At 48.5% G+C, this 18,448-nt stretch overlaps 1 protein-coding gene across 1 annotated transcript in view; it reads right to left on the bottom strand.

Moving 5' to 3' along the window:
* Tcerg1l (transcription elongation regulator 1 like) overlaps nt 1–18,448 on the bottom strand; it is a 254,902-nt gene that overhangs the window by 220,176 nt on the left and 16,278 nt on the right. Inside the window, exons 3-5 of the mRNA XM_017801666.1 lie at nt 705–814; nt 535–615; nt 19–249 (exon numbers count right to left, since the gene is read on the bottom strand). Of these exons, the coding sequence (XP_017657155.1) occupies nt 19–249; nt 535–615; nt 705–814 (422 nt within the window). The remainder of the gene's footprint in view (nt 1–18; nt 250–534; nt 616–704; nt 815–18,448) is intronic.

Genomic DNA, 18,448 nt, shown 5'->3' with positions numbered 1-18,448 from the left:
CCGCCCCCCGCCCTGGACCCTGGAGACCGCGGGGAGCGGGTGCGGTGCCGGGAGGGCGCGGGCGGGCGAGGGGCGCGACGGCCGGGCGTCCCCCGGTTCGGCCCGTTGACCCCCCCCGTCCCCCGCCCGCTCCGGAGTCGGGGTCCGCTGGAAGGTGCGCCGGGCGCGGAAGGAGGCGCGCACCGGGAATCCAGGCCCCGCGCTCCTTTCGCACGGGCGAGCTGAGCTGGGGGCGCCGGCGCGATCTACCTGCGTTAAGGAGAGTGTGGGGCGCAGGGCCCAGAGGGAAAACAGGACTGCGGACGCCGCCGCCAGGTGGGCCCCCGACTCTTCTAGGCACGGGCCGATTTCTCTCTCGGATAAATCTGCCAGACACTTTCCTGACCCCGTAGCGAGTCACCATGCCCTTAAACGGAGTCTCTGTACAGGGTCTGAAGTCCTTCACGTCTGATGTCTGCTGGCCTCAGCGTCTGTCTGTGACTCCGCGTGACCCAGGGACCCCTGCAACCCCCACCTCGCTCTAGCGCAACGCACCGGGCCGGTGGACTCGGGGCCTTTGCACAAGACGGCCTCTTGTCTAGAGCTCGGCCCCCGTGAACACGTCTTGTAATTTCCCTAGGCAGAGAGCCGTGTTCCTTATGCCTCACCATAAGCCGCTCTGCCGCTGCACCCCGGTGTCTGGGTCAAGGACAGACCCTTCCTACCAGGAGCCTCACTCCATCAGAGCTCCCCATAGCCAGCGCCTGCCGGCTCCGAGCTGGCCAAACGCAGTCTCCGCCAGACGGCGCTCGTTCCAGCCGCTGTGCAGACCTCGCTGGCGGAGACAGGGCGGGTTGCATGCCAGGTCTCTTCTTCCTGGTCCTTTGATTTCAACCCCTAGCGCCTGCTCCCAGGCCCACATCAGTCCTGGGCAATTCGCGGAACAGCAGAGCAAACACTACCTTGAGCTAAGGAACCCTAAATCCTAAGACATCCGGCCACAAACCCAGCTCTGCCTGGGAGCACTTGGCCGGACTTCCCGGCACCAAGCAGAAGGTAGTGTTAAGATCCACACCGTTTAGAGCTTGTCTGAGAAGCCTGCCTGACCCGGATGGGTGCAGCCCACCCACCTACACCCAGAGACACACCTAGGTCAGGCATTCGGCTTCGTCCTTACCCCTCACCTAGTGAGCAGCCGCTCCTGAGAGAAACCAGAGCACGCAGCTGCTTTCAATACGTTTCCAGGGTTTCTTCGCCCCCCTGTCCTGATAGGGTTTCTTTTAGATCTTGGCATATGCTGATTTACATAGCTGGCACCTCACTACTTTCCTCCATGCAAACTACTTTTCAATTAGCAAGTTTCTCTCTGATGCAAAAGTACTGGCAAGATTGTGTTGCCCACCTACAACCCGAAAGCTCTGCAGATGAGAGCTCTGGTACTAGCCGTGGAAGCCTGCACCCATGCACTCACTATGCCTCCTGGCCATCCTGATCTTGAAGCTCACAGACTGAGAGGTATGGGGCTGCAATTGCTAGGCAGATTAATGTGACCCCTCAACAAGCAGTGGAACAGGCTGCCTGCGACCCTGCGGTTTGACTGCAGGAGACGGAAGACCTCTAGCGGCCCTGTCCATCTTGCATGCTGCTGTCTCGGCAAAAGCAAAGCTCTAGGCCCTTGGCCCTCCTGGAATTGACAGAGGCCAGCTCAGATCTGTGGGTGCCTCATGGTCTGGGGGAAGTCTCACCCTCCCACACACTCTCACTTATGCTAGTCAGTTTGGCTGACAGGTGAGGCCCTCTCTGGCTGCTGGGTGCAGTACAAGTGAGCCCCTCCCTGGGCTGCTTGTGCCCTAATCCCTGGACACCTTAGGCACTTCCTGATGCCAAAAGAGTTGGAAAACATGAGAGAGTGCTCCCAAAGAACCTCAAAGCACACTTCTGCTGCCATATGTCACTGGCTCAGCTGTCCAGGTGTCTTGATGTGTTGAGCTTGTTTTCTGCACCATATTCTGTGCTGAATTCTGGGTGACATATTAAACCAACTCTCACTGGTTAATTGCTAGAGGTGGCTAAAGAGAGTTTAAATCCTCCCATAGGCTCCTGGTGGCCCCATCACAGCTCTGCCTCAGCATAATCCAACAACAACTTTGTGCCCTGTGCATGTGACAGGCACTTCTCTCGGAGGTCCTCGTTCCCGTGGTTATCTCAGAGGATTCTCCATGACCATTCATGTGAAGGTCACTTGTGTGTCATGAGGATGGCTTAAGGGACAAAGACATAGAAGCTACATGACACCGAAGGTGTCTCCAACATCAGCCAATGTCCTGCCTGAGGTCCAGAAGCCAGGAGACCAGCCCTCTTTGACCTGAGGCTGCCCACTGGAGGGATGTGGGGTACAGTGGACATGTGTACGTACTGGTCAGAGCAATCAGGGGTCCACCTACAAAGGACATAGACTGCCCCCCCATTCAACGCATGCTGTTCATCTTCCTACAAACATCAGTGGGAAGTTTGTTTTATAAAGGGTTTATGTACAACATCCTAAGTTCTCCTAGCCAGTAAAGACAGCCTGAATCTCTCCTTTATATTTAAGAAAAACCAGCAGACATTTCTAGCTAAAGTGAAACAGAATGCCTCATAAACGGGACACCATCCACAGGAGGAGAAAACGTGTTAATTATCCTCAAGTGCTAATGGGCTCTGCTCTGTGTATCACCTTTAAGTAAGGTGAGGTGTTAGAGAGAGAGCCCTGGAAGATCTTGCAGCCTGGAGAAAAATTTTAAAGTTTATTTTGTTTTTATAAGTGAGCTCAAAATAAATCTTGAAGGGAAAAAAAGAGATCCAAATGCTTCCTTGCAGGACCTTCAGAGTTGGGGAAGTCGGGGAGGTCCAGGTTCAGGCTTCCCTCAGGGGCCTCTGCTTCCTCCGACAGCTCCCAGCCCACCTACCAAGCTGTCTCTCTGAAGGATCCTATCAGGTCCTCTCCACTGGGAATTCTGGCGACATGATGGAACCCTGGATGAGGGCCAAGAAAGCAAGCTACCTCCTTGGAGGCTGGCAGATGCTGAAGGGAGGAGGGGTTGGCAGGTTGACACCTGAGTTCCAGAAGCATGAATAGCAGCAGGTGAGTTCCCCCAGAATTCCCACACCGTGAAGGACAGCATGTGTGAGGTCCCAGACTTGTGAGACTGGGATCCATTCATCTCTTTCAGAGTGGCTCTGAAGTCTCCCAGGGAACCTGGGAAGATCTGTCTCTGTCAGGGTTGGAGACTTCAGGCTGGAGGTCAGAAGCTAGGTCCTGGATGGATCTGGAATCAAGAGTGATGGCTGTCAGTACTCACAGATATCACAGATGCTCTGACAGCCAGCGCGTGGGGAAGAGAAGAGGCCAGCTGCCAGGTCAGGTGGTGGCAGGTGAAGCCCCTGGCACTGACGAAAACTAGAGGTACCCTGTGCAGGCTGTGCTTTGAAAAGGGGTGTTATTCTTGTTATTTTATAAATGCATTAGTATGGAATATCTTGAAAATACAGAAAACCATAGTGAGTCCAAAGCAAACCTAAGGGCGACCTTACCTCCACAGCAATTTTAAAATCATCATTTTTTATATTTTATTGTTTTTATTTTATGTGTATGTGTGTATTGCCTGCATGTAGGTAAGTGCACCCGTGTCGTGCAATGCCCACAGAGAACAGAAGAGACTGTCGGATCCCCTGGAACTGGAGTTACAGACAGTTGTTAGCTGCCATGTGGGTTCTGGGATTCAAACCCGGGTTTTCTACAAGAACAACCAGTGTTTTTAACCACTGAGCCATCTCTCCAGCCCCTATTTTTTTTTATTTTGTCTGTGTGTATATTGGCAAATCTGTGGAGGTCGGAGGACAACTTGCAGGAGTTTGTTCTCTTTCCACTGCGTAGGTCCAGATGATCAAATTCAGGTTGACAGGCTTTTGCTGCTGAACCATCTCACTGGCCAAACATTTTTTCTATTAAGCTCTTTGTATATGTGATGTAAAAAGAGACTACATATATGTAGTGTATATATAGCAAATTGCATCTTGTCATGTTAAATTTTATATTAAATTGCATTTTTCAATAAATATTTTAGCTCAACTTATACCATGTATAATTCTAAATCTTATTTCCACACAGTGCACCAGCTGCAAGATTTCCACACTGTTACAAAGTCTCCAGGAGCCTGCTTGTCAACAAGGGAGTGCACATCTCACTGAGCCTGGGCACCACTATTCTAGGGTTGAAAGCCTTCACAGAACCATGGTAATAGAGATAAATAAAATGTGCTGCATTTGTAGGTAAAAAATAATTGCAAAACAGAAAAGGCCTGAGAGTATTGGATTTAAGCCCGAGGCATGTGGGGAGCTGTGACTCTGGGCTACCCCATCATCCTTAGCTGCCCCTGTGTGTTGGCCAGGTGCTGCCTGAACTCACTTCTCCCTCCTGCTTATGCACCCGGGCAGATCTGGGGTCTTTCAGGCTGTGTTCTGTGTGCCTGGTGCTGCCCTGATAGAGTGGAGACCCTGTGACCTCTTCCCCCTCTGCCCATCCCTCTCTTGGCCTCTCTCTCTTTTGGGTAGCAGGTAATAGAAAGGTAGTTTAGAGAAACCAAGTCTTTGAATAAACCTGGCAGGTGTGGGCCCCGCCCCTGTGTGAGGGAACTACACTGATTGGAAGGAGGTTGGATTAAGAAGGAACTTAAGTCTCCTGCAGTGTGGCTCCCAGAAGGGGGCGCCCGTCCTGGCTCCACCCCGGAATCCCACTCTTAGGTCCTGTCATGCTGGTCCAGTCCTTGCCCAAGGAAGAAGGTACCCCTGCCTGAAGTACCCACAGGATGTCACAGTGCATCTGGCCCTGCGTCCCTTGAACTGTAGAAGTTCAGGACAGGAGAGGCCTGCGTCCCTTGAACTGTAGAAGTTCAGGACAGGAGAGGCCTGCGTCCCTTGAACTGTAGAAGTTCAGGACAGGAGAGGCCTGCATCCCTTGAACTGTAGAAGCTCAGGATGGGAGAGCCCTGCGTCCCTTGCTGCCCCTGCCTACCTGCCATGGCCTCTCTGCACAGTGTGTCTTTAAACCAAAGCTGCAACCCCAATTCTTGAGCAGACACCCCATCCACACGGAGAGGACATGCAACCTCACAGCCTTCCAGAGCCTGTACTGTTCACTCCCTCTGTCTTTGGAGACTGAGGTCAGATGGATTAGGGCAGAAGCCCTTCCCCTGGTTCCTAGGTGAGTGGAGTCAGGGACAGGGGCTGCTATGCACAGAAGAGCTGTTCCACTGCTCACCCTGTTTTTACTTAGCTCTGGAACCCAATAGCTAATACCACAGGACACTCCACCCAACAGAAACACACACGCATGTGTGTGTGTGTGTGTGTGTGTGTGTGTGTGTGTGAGAGAGAGAGAGAGAGAGAGAGAGAGAGAGAGAAAGAGAGAGATCAGAGATCTTCGGTGGGGATGAAAATCTATTATTTATTTTTGTATGTGTGTATGCACAGGTATGTGCAAGTACCTGAAGAGACCAGGAGAGGGTGTTGGATTCTCTGGACCTGGAGTTACAGGTGGTTGTGAGCTGCTGGATGTGGGTACTGGGAACCAAATCCAGTCCTCTGAAAGAACAAGTGAACCTTAACTGCTGAGCCATCTCTCCAGCCCCTCAGCCTCTCTCTCTCTCCTCTCTCCTCTCTCTCTCTCTCCTCTCTCTCTCCTCTCTCTCTCCTCTCTCTCTCTCCCTCCCTCCCTATTTCCTTTTCTGTCTACTTACTTATCTATCATTTATCTATCATCTATTTCTATTGTCTATCTTCCCCTTCTCAATCTATCCACTTCTCAGCGAATCTATCTTTCTTGATACCCCCACAAGGGTGTGTCTAATATGGGGAGAAGAGAGAAGAGAGCTGGGATCAAGCCAGCTTGTTTCCCAGGCCACAGGCAGGTTTGGTGCTATGAGGTTCAGTGCCATGAGGGTCAGGACTGTGAGGGTCAGTGCTGTGAGGGTCAGGGCTGTCCACCCACAAGGCCCCTCGCCATGACCCACACAGAGGCAGTGCAGGTGCCAGGATCACCTCTGAGTCTGCCTACTCCATTCCATCTTCTCTTAGGCCCAGGGATATCCCAGAGGACAGTGAATTTGGGTTTAGGTGGGATGTTGTATAGTAGTTCCTGGGAAAAACATGAACAAATGTGTTCATTCCAGACAGGGCACCAATTACAGACCAAAGAAACAATGCAGACCTGTGGTCACCATCAGCGGCAGCTGCTCCTCTGTTCTCATGGGTGCCGCTCCTCCGCTCACCCTGGGCTGAGGCCACTCTTCTGCCTGCCCTGGGCTGAGGCCACTCTTATGCTTGCCTGGTGCTGAGGCAGCTCTTCTGCTTGCCCTGTGCTGCCTCTTGTCATTGCCGCTTCTGCCCAGTCCTGGACCCCAGGGCTGGTGAGGAGACTGTGTCAGGGGATGCATTCAGACACAGGAGACCAGGTTCGGTGACACAGGTCTGCTTTATTGCAGGAAGGCACAAGCTTATATAGGGGTAGTGGTCCAATCACATCACAGCAAGTAGGATACCTCATTAGCATAACAGTTCTATCACAGTACAGCAAGTAGCCTACCTTATTAGCAAACAGACTTATCATCCTATTAGCATAACAGACTTAACGACCTATCACAGAATAGAGGGTACAATGCCTCATTAGCATATTGGGTTTCAGATTACAGAGCCAGGATTCCTGGACCCTGACAGTTGCAATATCACCCTAGGCTCAAGCTTGGCTCCCACACAGACCAAGTGGACCAATGTAGCTTAGTGGACCAATGAGTCTTGAGTTTCTTACAGAAACATGAGCAACTGCCAGGAGGCTGCATTGCTGAAAACCCTCAGCCTGAGTAGTAACTCAGAAGGCTGCAGCCCTGGGGCTCCTCTCAGAGTCTCCTCTCCTCCAGCAATCTTTAACTTGCTTGTACAAGCTCAGTGAGAGACTTTTTTAATCTTGTAACTTTCTGAGAGTCCTAAGCCTTGTAAGTTTTGTTGGTGTCCTGAGTCTTTGCCTCTGCCTTCTCCTCTCCCTCCAGGAGGAGCATTTCAGTTTAGAGGAAACAGCTACAGCAGCACCTCTCCTTCCCTTCCTTCCTCCTTCCTTCTTCCTGTGATGCTCCCTGAGCCTTGATAGGAGCAATGCAGCTGTTTGATTATTAATTCCATTTATGTCTGAGCATTGAGAGTGTACTCCACACCAACAATCTCTGATTCTCAGGAATGTTACTAGTTTAGAGTCTGCAGTAACCATTGCCCACTGCAAAAATAAAAAATAAGGAATTCCCTTCATGATCAAGACTGACAGCAGCAGTATACTATGACCCAAAGCACAAATGCTTAGAAGACTGTTTGGCAGAAATCACATCTATTTAACATAACAACAGCACTTGCTTCCACAAGTGACCTCCCCAGCCAAACATTTTGCCCTGGCTTATAGTACAAGACATGAGCTTCCTTCTGTGGAACAGGCCGTAAGTCCCATCACAAGTCTATTGGCCTCATAATCACTGTGCCGTTGTTACACCAGCAGGTGCACCTTGCCTGGTATTTTGCTAGTGTGGCACACAGGGTCCATGACTGAGCAGGACTACCTGTAATACTACCCTCTAGCAGCCTGTATAGCATCCTCTGACACCCCTAAGCCAGCCAGCAGTGAGGGGGCTTTCAGTGGTCTGGTGTCAAAGAATGTGGTGTCTTCAGCAGTAGGAACTTTCTGTCCTAGTTACTTTCTGTTGCTGTGATAAAGACACTGATCAAAAGCAACTTGAGGTGAAAAGGGTTCATTTGGCTTCCAGCTCAGTCCATCATCAAAGAAAGTCAGACAGGAACTCAAAACACAGACCACAGAGGAACACAGTTTACTGGCTTGATCGTCTGGCCTGTGCTCAGCCTACTTTCTTAGCCCAGGCCTACCCGCCCAGGGGTGGCACTGCCCACAGTGGGCTGGGCCCTCCTGTATCACTCAACAGTCAAGAAAACGCCTCACAGACATAACCACAGGACAATCAGAAGAAAATCCTCCTCAGTTGAGGTTCCCTCTACTCAGGTTGTCAAGTTGATGACTGAAGCAGTCCAACACACTTACCATCTAGTCTGTTGTATAACCAACAGCAACACCAATAGCCTCTATGGTTTTGGGGTACTCAGGGCCACTGACCGACAAATCATAGGGAGTAACCTATCTCTAGCACCTCTCTAGCACCAAGAATTTTGGGGGGTTCATTTTGAAACAGGGTCTTCCTGTAGCCACAGCTAAGCCTGGAACTCGCTATGTAGACCATACTAGCCTTGATATCATAGAGATCTGCCTGCCTCTGCCTCCCAAGTGCTGGGACTAAAGGTGTGTGCCACCATGTCTGGCTGGCACCAAGATTTTTGCCCAACAACGATACGTCTCCTGGGAGTCCCTTTTTCCATACAAACACAGTGCCTTTGTTCAAACTCGCCTTTTGTTTTTACTATTCTTCCAAATGCTTTTCCAATTTTCCAAATCAATAGGACACTCAAGGGTTAGCATTATATAATGAAACCTTTTTGCAGAGGGTAAATAGGATCTTTAACGGCCCAACAACACCTACTCCAAGCAAGTGCTAATTGGCCTTGGGATCCATCAGCTAACGGGATACTGAAATGAAGCGAAGGCCAAACAGCTTGAAAACACCCATCAGTTGCATCTATCGCGCCATCAAAACAGCAACGGCAGGTGCAGTGGATGGAAACGTTGCCCCGTCTGGCCCTGTGTGATGCCCAGTCCTCCAGGAGCCACCAGGCTGCTTCGTCTTGGGGTGCTGTTTTGATGCTGCTGTGTTTCTTCTCGCCCCGGCAGGCTCACTAGGGCAGACTTGCTCTATTCAGCTCTGCCTGGGTGCAGGGAGGGTGAGCTGTGCTTTCTCCTGTGCTCCAGCCAGCTCACTGGGTCTGATAGGTTCCTTCCGGGCCAGTACTGTGACCCTTTTCTCTCCATCATCCAAACCTGCCTGCTGGAAAGGTACCAGGCTATGGGGGTTCTCTCTACCCCCAGCATACATTTTTGCAGGAGAGAAACGTATACAGAACACTCTGTGGGAGTGACCTCAGGCAAGCTCACATTTTTTTTCAACCTGTACTGCTCTGTCATCTACTTTTACCCCATTGCTGAGCTGTTGCTTAAGCTTCAAAACCTTCCAGGTGTTCACAAAAATAGCAGTTGTCTCTCTGTTAGTTACTTCTCTAAGAGCTCCAGCTGGACACACATCTCGCAAGCTCACATTTTTTTTCAACCTGTACTGCTCTGTCATCTACTTTTACCCCGTTGCTGAGCTGTTGCTTAAGCTTCAAAACCTTTCAGGTGCTCACAAAAATAGCAGTTGTCTCTCTGTCAGTTACTTCTCTAAGAGCTCCAGCTGGACACACATCTCACCACATTTACAGCTGGGTCATCCAGACAGACCCTTCTGCTCCTGTTTCCCTCCCTGCATTCCTTTCAGGACTTTCGCTCTTTACACACCTAATTTACACGCCAGTCTAAGGCATTCAGTTCTATCGGACCCTCTTGCACCTCACCAATGCCCACTATGGGGCTCAGCAAAGCCACTAAAGCCCCAGACAGTCCCAAGGTCCGGGCCGAATTAGCTCCTTTCACTGTATTATGGGCACAGTCCTATCTAGGCCAGCGACTGGGCATCAAACACCACCATTCCCTCAGTAATGCCTGCCCTTCCTCCACTGTCTTCCAGTCCCTGGCATGTGTGGGGACCTCGGTGGGTACTAATCAAGCACCCTGAATGATTCACACGAGCCAGTCCATCAGACACTGTTGTCACCTGTAGTGCCTCAGAATGCACAGCTTTGCCTCAAGGAGAGATGGGTAGCTGTGCTACGCAGTTTCTTCAATCCCGTGGTGCTCAGACTGGCCCCGTCTTCCCTCGTGTGCCCCACAGCCTCACAAGCCAGGCCATGTTTAAAAGCCTTTCCTGCCTCTGGAGAGATGGCTCAGTGGTGAAGAGCACTGACTGCTGTCTCAGAGGACCAGGGTTGAGTTCCCAGCACCTACACAGTGGGTAACAATGGTCAACTGTCTGTAATTCCAGTTCCAGGGTATTGACACCCTCTTCTGACCTCCACAGGTGTTGCATGACACGAGTGCACTTACATACACGCAAGCAATACACTCAAACACACAAAATAAAAAATAATAAAAGACTTTTAAAAGTAGTAGAATGCTCCCTAATGGTCCGTTCTAGTTTGCTTTCAACTGCTGTGACAAAACACTCTGACCAATACCAACCTGGGGAGAATAGGGTTTGTTTAGCTTACATCTCCCAGGTTACAATTCATCAGGGCACCCAAGCTAGGAACTCAGGGCAGGAACCTGGAGGCAGGAGCTGGAGCAGGCCATAGAGGAACGCTGCTTACTGGCCTGCTCGGCTACTTTTCTTATGTAGCCCAGGCCACCTGCCCAGGAATGGCACCACCTACAGTGAACTGGACCCTCCCAACCACTCATTCAGGAAAATGTCCCACAGATATGCCCACATGCCAGTCTGATGAAGGAAAGGCCTCAGTTAAGGTTCCCTCTTCCCAGAGTCTCTAGTTTGTGTCAAGTTGGCAAAAACCAACCCATACAGGCTCTAATTGTGTGACTTTTCCTGATGAGTCATAAACAAAGGTCTGTTCATCCCAGATAACACACCAACAACAGACCAAATGACTACACTCACATCTAGCTTGGTGAACCAGTGAGTTCCGTGGGATTGTTTACAGGAGCCTAGGTGAGGGGTAGCTTCCAGGACCATGAGTGACTCTCAGGCAGCTGTATAATTGAAAAGCCCACCCCAGCAATGGGTGATAACTCACTGCAGTGAGGGGTTAGTCAGACACTGAGGGAAAGATGGACATTCCTGGGACTGCAGTGTTCCTAGGCAACCCCTCTCATGTGGCTTCTTATGCCCTGTGTCTGGCAGCACCAGCTGCTGGGGAGGGGAGGGGAGGGGGTGGATTATCAGAAGACTATATAGGAGGCACTTAAAACAAGGGGAAACGAAGGGCCCATGGAGTGGCATTTCCTCACAGCCCAGTGATTCTTTGACCTCTGTCTCAGGCCCGACATGGTATCCTGATTTGTGGATTTAGAAAACACGAATTCATTTGTATTTTCTATACATAACCTAGGCAACCCCTCTCATGTGGCTTCTTATGCCCTGTGTCTGGCAGCACCAGCTGCTGGGGAGGGGAGGGTAGGGGGGGGATTATCAGAAGACTATATAGGAGGCACTTAAAACAAGGGGAAACGAAGGGCCCATGGAGTGGCATTTCCTCCCAGCCCAGTGATTCTTTGACCTCTGTCTCAGGCCTGACATGGTATCCTGATTTGTGGATTTGGAAAACACGAATTCATTTGTATTTTCTATACATAACTGAGCAAGCAAGTAGAAAGCGACTTGGTTTTGTTATGCCAAAGCTGATCTCTCAGAGAAGGGATGGTTAACTGTCTGCACGCCTGGGCTCCAGTCTGCCTGACACAAAGCTGCTCTTTCCCCAGTTCCTGACGTCAGGTGGGGAGCAGCCCCCACCGCCGGGGGGGGGGCCTTCAGACTCAGCTTTCAGTTAGCCAGTTATGGTTCCCTCCCTTCGACATCGTGAAGCCACAGCTGGCAAGCACTTTAAACAAACTCAGCAGTTGGAAAGCACTCAGGGAAGTGACCTGGTATGAAGCAGGGGAAGAAACAGATTGCCAGGTGTTTTTCTAACAGATTTTGTTGAAATATGGCCCACAGCCAAAGAAAAGTCAGTGGCAGGCCTCCCGGCAAAGAGGCATCTTTGGCCATTAGCACCCTGAGAAGGACTTGCTTTTCTTTGGTGACCAGTCACCCTCCTTTGTTCAGGGATTATGTTTGGCTTTGTAAACCCAATCAGCCCCACCCTCTGGACTTCAGTGAGGAAGATTTCAACCAAGTTCAAACTGGCAAGAGCGCCATGCTCCAATGTCTGAGTTCCCAGTTCAGCCCAGAGTACATATATTTAGGGTTTTTTTTTGGGGGGTGCTGGTGTGTAGTGTACCTGTGTGTACATGTTCATGTGTGTGTACTTGTGTATGTGGGTGCATGTACACGTGTGCACATGCATACGGAGGTCAGCAATCAATATAAAGTGTCTTTCCTACTGTGTGTACATGTTCATGTGTGTGTACTTGTGTATGTGGGTGCATGTACACATGTGTGCACATGCTCATGTGTGTGTACTTGTGTATGTGGGTGCATGTACATGTGTGCACATGCATACGGAGGTCAGCAATCAATATAAAGTGTCTTTCCTGATGGCTCTTCCCCTTATTTTTGAGACATGCTCTCTCACTGAACCTGGAACCCCCCATTTTGACGAGGCTGCCTGCCAGCGTCCCAGGGTCCACCTGCCCCTAATGTTAGGATTGTAGGTACATACCACCACACCTGGCTTTTGAAGTGAGTTCTGGGGATACAAACTCAGTTTCTCATTCAAGCACAGCAAGACTTTACCAATTGAAACATGTTCCCAGCCTGGTGGATTATTTTTTGAGATAGGGTCTTCTGTGGCCCAGGCTGGCTTAGAAGTCATTATAGAACTATAGATGACCTTGAACTCCTGATCTTCCTGCCTCCACATTCCATGTGAAGGGATCACGGGCATGTGCCACAATGCCCAGCACCAAAGGGAATGTTTTTAGAGGCATTGGAAGAATAAGACTCCCCAGAGGACAATGATCTGACCCATTCTTGGTGACTCAGCCTCTGCCAGCATGTGCCTGACCATCCAGAATGCTTAAGATACTCAAACACACCTCCACTGCATCAGCGGCCTTGGGTCTGGACCATGCGGTATATGCATTGCAGACCTGATGTGAGAACAAATTACAAATGTGCAATCCAGCCTAGAGTGCAGGCTACAAGCTGGAGCCCCAGGTCCCAAGGAAGGGCAGCACAGACACAGCACTCAGCTAGAGGACAGAGCTGTGGTGGTTCATGCTGGACCTGAGCTAAATTTTCCATGCAGGACTCTGGGAAAACTCAACTTAAAACCCCATCAGGACACATACAGATGAACAGCAAGGTATAGCATGATCATAGGACACACGCTAGAACCATGATATCCTAAGCTAACACAGGGATCATTTCATTAAATCCATTCACAGTACCACAAAAACGTGTTTGTGTCTGTTTAAAGGAAAGACGCTGAGACCAAGAGGAATTTTCAGTGTATCCCAAACCTGAGCTGATCATTTGCAGGACTGGAATTCAGACCCAGGAAGACTGACCCGAGAGCCCCGGTTCTCAGGCAAGGAGACCAAAGGCGCCACAGCAGAAGCTGTAGAAACATCTATCTGAGGATTGAAGGTTACATCCTTCCTCCGTCCTTTCTCTTTGGAAGCATCCCTGATGGGCAGCTTTCCCCACACCTGAAATTTCAGAGCTCTGTGCATTCCAGAAAGACAGTGACTCTGAACTCAACAGTCACCATCCTTCTATCCACATTCCCTGCTCTTCATAGTAAATTCTGTATCAGCAGAAAAATGAGGAGACTAAACACCATCTCTGCACCACTGACTCTCAATATTTTTCACCTTGATAAAATAATCTTATTGTACCAAAAAGAACTTACAATTTTACAGTAGACTCTGTTTTTCTTCCCTGAGCATTTAATTCAAATAATTCTGTGCAATCAGCAAATTCTACCACTTAGCCTTTTCTCTGACTCTCCTACTTCATTAGTAAATACACTGAAATATTCTTACCATGGGACCAACCCTGGGGTACCCGGCTTCTAACCTTTTCCACAGCCAGAACTAGACAGTGTAAGAGTTTTCACTATCTAAGGAGCTGAGTCAGGTACGTGCATGACACCATGGGACTGAAGAGATTGAGGGTCTCATGGGGACCTGGTCAGAATAGCTGGGCCGTTGGAACAGCCTGCTCCTGGACTGCCAGGAAATCAGAGAGGGGTGACGAGCAGAAAGGCAGACTGTCCCCAAGAAAGTCATCCTAGAAGACTAAACCACTGGGACAGATGCTTCCTGGATCAAGGTCATCAGCTTGCTGTAGGGAATCTGTACAGGACACTCACCCCATCAGCATACTGGAGCGATGTGCCCTTCTTCTACCTTTCTGACCCTAATTCTAGTCCATGCCTCTGACAGTGCCAGGGCCTCTGGCGTCTCTCCCCCAGGTAAGAAGCTCTATCAGCTGGTGATTATCACACCTACACAGCATCTCAGGACATATTCAGGGCCCTGTTCTGCTGTGGGTGGCCAGGTGATTCTGGGAAAATTCTGCCATCTCTGTAGACTCAGTTTCCTCAAATGGAAGCTGGCCTCTCATGCAAACAGACCAGGGAAGTTTACTACTTTCCAGGGATTGAGCCGAATGGCTTGTTGAAAGCTGAGAGGCTGGAAAGTCAGTATTTCATGCCTTCCCTGTCCAGGAGCACTGCCCTGACGGCGAGGCTCCTCTAAGCATGTCTGGGCCCTCTGCCTAGATCTGACTCCTGGGACTTGGTGTCTGTTGTAGGTGATACACAAAAATGCACAAAACTTTCTGAACCTCATCTCAGAATAAAACAAATTTATGTGCTCCTGACCATACCACACCCTTCCTGGGTCAGGTCCCCAAGGGCATGCACCCCGTCCCTCACACTGAGAGATGTGAACTGATCAGGAAAGGCACATTTGGTGATAAGGGGCAGTAGGAGCTAGGTGTGGTGCACAGCTGTTATCCTATACTCAGGAGCTGAGGGAGGAGGATGGCCATGAGCGGAGGCCAGCTAGGCTACAGTGTGAGAGCATGTATCAAAAACAGAAAGAAAGAAAAGAAAAGAAGAGATAAAAAGAGTAAAAAGAGAAAGCAATCAGATTGGAAGAAGCGTGTCTGACATGGTGCAGAACCTGCATGCTTACCCACTGGGGAGTCGGACTTTCCACATACATACATGTTCCTCCTCTCTGACCATGCATGCAGATTCCACCCTCTAGGTAAGTCATTTGCTTCCTCTGATGGGCTTCTGATGCCTTTACATCCAGTTAGTCATGTAGACAGGGGTCCTACATGCCAGACTATCCAGGGTCTCCCCAGCAGAAGGAGCTTGCAAACTCTGCATACAGGAACACGGGTTTGTTCATCACATACAAAGCATCTGAAAGACAAGATCCATCGGAGATGAAGAGGACTGGTAAGAAGTAAGGAGAAGACATGCATCCTACATGCTTACACACCCCATGACGTGACCTTCAAATATGCAGCATAAATGGGGCAGAGGGTTTAAGTGGACACACTACCACAGTGCAGATCTTCACACAGTTTTCTTAGTGCCTGACGGAATAACCAGATGACACAGAACTCAGAACGTGTGCAGAAGAAATGAACAAGACCAGAACAAACTGCGTTTTCTTTGTAACTATGGAACACAGTGTTTGGCATCTGCGGACACAGAGGCCAACATACGGATTGAATATGAAATGTTCACTACAGGTTCATGTGTAGGAATGCTTAGCCCCCAGCTCGTGGCACTGTTTTGGGAGATTGTGGAACCTTGAGGAGGTAGAGCCGTGTTGGAGAAATATGTGACTGAGGGCTAGCTCTGAGGACTTACAGCCTGGACGGAGGGCTAGCTCTGAGGACTTACAGACTCGACGGAGGGCTAGCTCTGAGGACTTACAGCCTGGACGGAGGGCTAGCTCTGAGGACTTACAGACTCGACGGAGGGCTAGCTCTGAGGACTTACAGCCTGGCCCCTCTTCCTGTCTGCTTTCTGCCTCCTGTTCTACCAAAATGTGAGGTGAGGGGTCCCAAGCACACACTCCGGCCACCAGGGAGCTGCCTGCTGCCATGCCTTCCCTCCATGATGGACTGAACCCTCAAACCTGAGCTGAAATACGCCCTCCCTCCCTCAGGTTTCTTCTTGTCATGTTTAGTTACAGCAACAAGAAAAGTAACTAATACAAAGGGCGGAATACAAGTAACGACATGGGAAAAGCCACGAGCTGAGTGTCATCACAGAAGCCAGTGAAGGTGCGGAAGGAGGGAACGAAGCGAACTCCACCCGGAGGAAGGTCAGAGATGCCCACAGGGAGAGGGAGCCAGGAAAGAACGACGGTGACCCTGCCCAGTCCTGGGAGGTGTCAACAATGAGAAACACTTTGTGGGGTTAAAAATTAAGTTAGAACAAAACACTTGACCAAAATAGCATGTAAATTTGGAGGGAAAGGGAAGGCACTTATTAAAATTTAATTTGGCTGAATTAAATATGCATGTTAGGGTTTCTACAGTGCACACTGAAGGAATAAAAATAAGATTTGGCAAGTTTTTAAAAATCAATACATAAAAGTTATTTGCATTTCCATAATGCATGCAATAAATGGAGGACATAATTTTAAAATATAATATTTACACTAGGCACAGAAAGATGAGCTCCACAAGAGGAAACTAACAGAAAGCATGTAATTTCTTCACGGACAAAATTGCATGACTTTACTGAGACATTTAAAAAACACTTGGAAGTGGAAAAATGGACTACTTTTGTGGATAGAAATGTAATATTTTAAACTTACCAAGTCTCCCCAAATGTATATAGAATTTTAATGTAATGAAGGGATTGTTTTTAATAGACCATGATGATCTGATTCAAAAACATACTCTGCCAGGGTAAAGTTCAAGAACAGCCGAAACAGGACTGGAGGGTGGTTCAATAGTTAAGAGCACCTGCTGTTCTCACAGAAGACCCGAGCGTGGTTCCCAGGGCTTATATGGCTGCGTACAACCATCTGTAACTCCAGTGCCAGGGGATCCAAAGTCAACTGACTCCCCAAGCACCAGACACATGCATATGTACATTCTTTAATTCAGGCAAAACACACACACACACACACACACACACACACACACACACAAAATGAATCTGAAAAAAAAAAAAAGAATATCCAAAACAGAATAGCCTGCTTAGTTCAGAAAGACAGACTTCACAAATGGTACTAGCATTATTGGATAACTAGGTATGGTGACCCACACCTGTGATCCCAGCATCTGTGAGGCTGTGCAGAATTGCTGCAAGTTCAAGGTCTGGGCTACAGAGTAAGACCCTGCCTCAGAAAGAACGCAAGCACACATGCAAAAGTACTGGATAAAAGCATGAAATACCATGAAGACAGAACAAAACTTGGATCCTTACCTCATTCAATATCTATCATAGAACTAAAAGTAAAAGTTAAACTATCAAGCCTTTGGGTAAATAAAACTTTCATGGGTCATAGAAATCACAATATTTTAAAGAACAGCGATAAGCTGATGCCCATGGACACTGATGCCCACGGACACTGTATTTGAAATTTTGCCCTTCAGAAAACATCATTATGAATTTGAAAAAGAAATTCTCATGCCGAGAAAAATTTATAATATATGCATCAAAGATCTATAGTCTCTAAATACCAGCATATATAAAAAATGTTTACAAATTAAAAAAAAAAACTAGCAGCCTAGGGGCTGGAGAGATGACTCCGCAGTTAAGAGCACTGGCTGCTCTTACAGAAGACCCCCGTTCAGTTCCCAGCACACACGTAGCAGCTAACAACTGTCCATAACTCCAGTTCCAGAGGATCAAAGGTCCTCTTCTGACCTACATGGGTACTGCATGACACAGGTGCACTTACATATATGTAGGCAATACAATCATAAGCACAAAATAATAATAAATATAATAGCTTTAAAAACTAGTGGTCTAAGCTCTGGGAAAAGGCATAAACAAAAAAGAAAACTATAGACCCATAGCCTTAATGAACAGAGATGCAAAAATTCTCAACAAAATACTTGCAAACCAAGTCAATAAATGTCATTAATCACGTAAATGGACTCAAAGACAAAAAACACATTGTCATCTCAATAGATGCAGAAAAGGCTTTTGACAAAATTCAGCATATATTTATGTTCAAAGTCCTAGAGGGAATTGGACTGGAGGGAACATATCTCAACTAAGTTAAGCTATTTACAACAAACCACAGCCAACATCATTCTAAATGGAGAAAAACTGGAAGCATTCCTATTAAAATCAGGAGCCAGACAAAGCTATCCACTATCTCCACTCGTTTTCAACATAGTGCTTGAAATTCTTGCTAGAGCAATAAGATAGGAGAAGGAAATTAAAGGAGTACTAATTGGAAAAGAGGAGATCAAACTATCACTTTTTGCAGCTGATATGATACTATACCTAAGAGATCCCAAAAGTTCCACCAGAAAACTCCTAGAACTAATCAACACTTTCAGTATAATGGCAGGTTATGAAATCAATCTGTAAAAATCAGGAGTCTTTCTATATACTAATAACAAGCAATTGGAGAAAAATACAGGGAAATGCTCCCATTCACAATTGCTGCAAAACAATTAAAATATCTTGGAATAAAACTGACCCAAAACACCAAAGATCTCTA

This window comes from Nannospalax galili, unplaced genomic scaffold (genome assembly GCF_000622305.1).
Source record: "Nannospalax galili isolate Female #2095 unplaced genomic scaffold, S.galili_v1.0 scaffold1223, whole genome shotgun sequence".
In the NCBI taxonomy this organism is placed as follows: Eukaryota; Metazoa; Chordata; class Mammalia; order Rodentia; family Spalacidae; genus Nannospalax; species Nannospalax galili.
The sequence above is the reverse complement of the archived record's forward strand: the minus strand, read 5'-3'. Positions and strand labels throughout refer to the sequence as shown.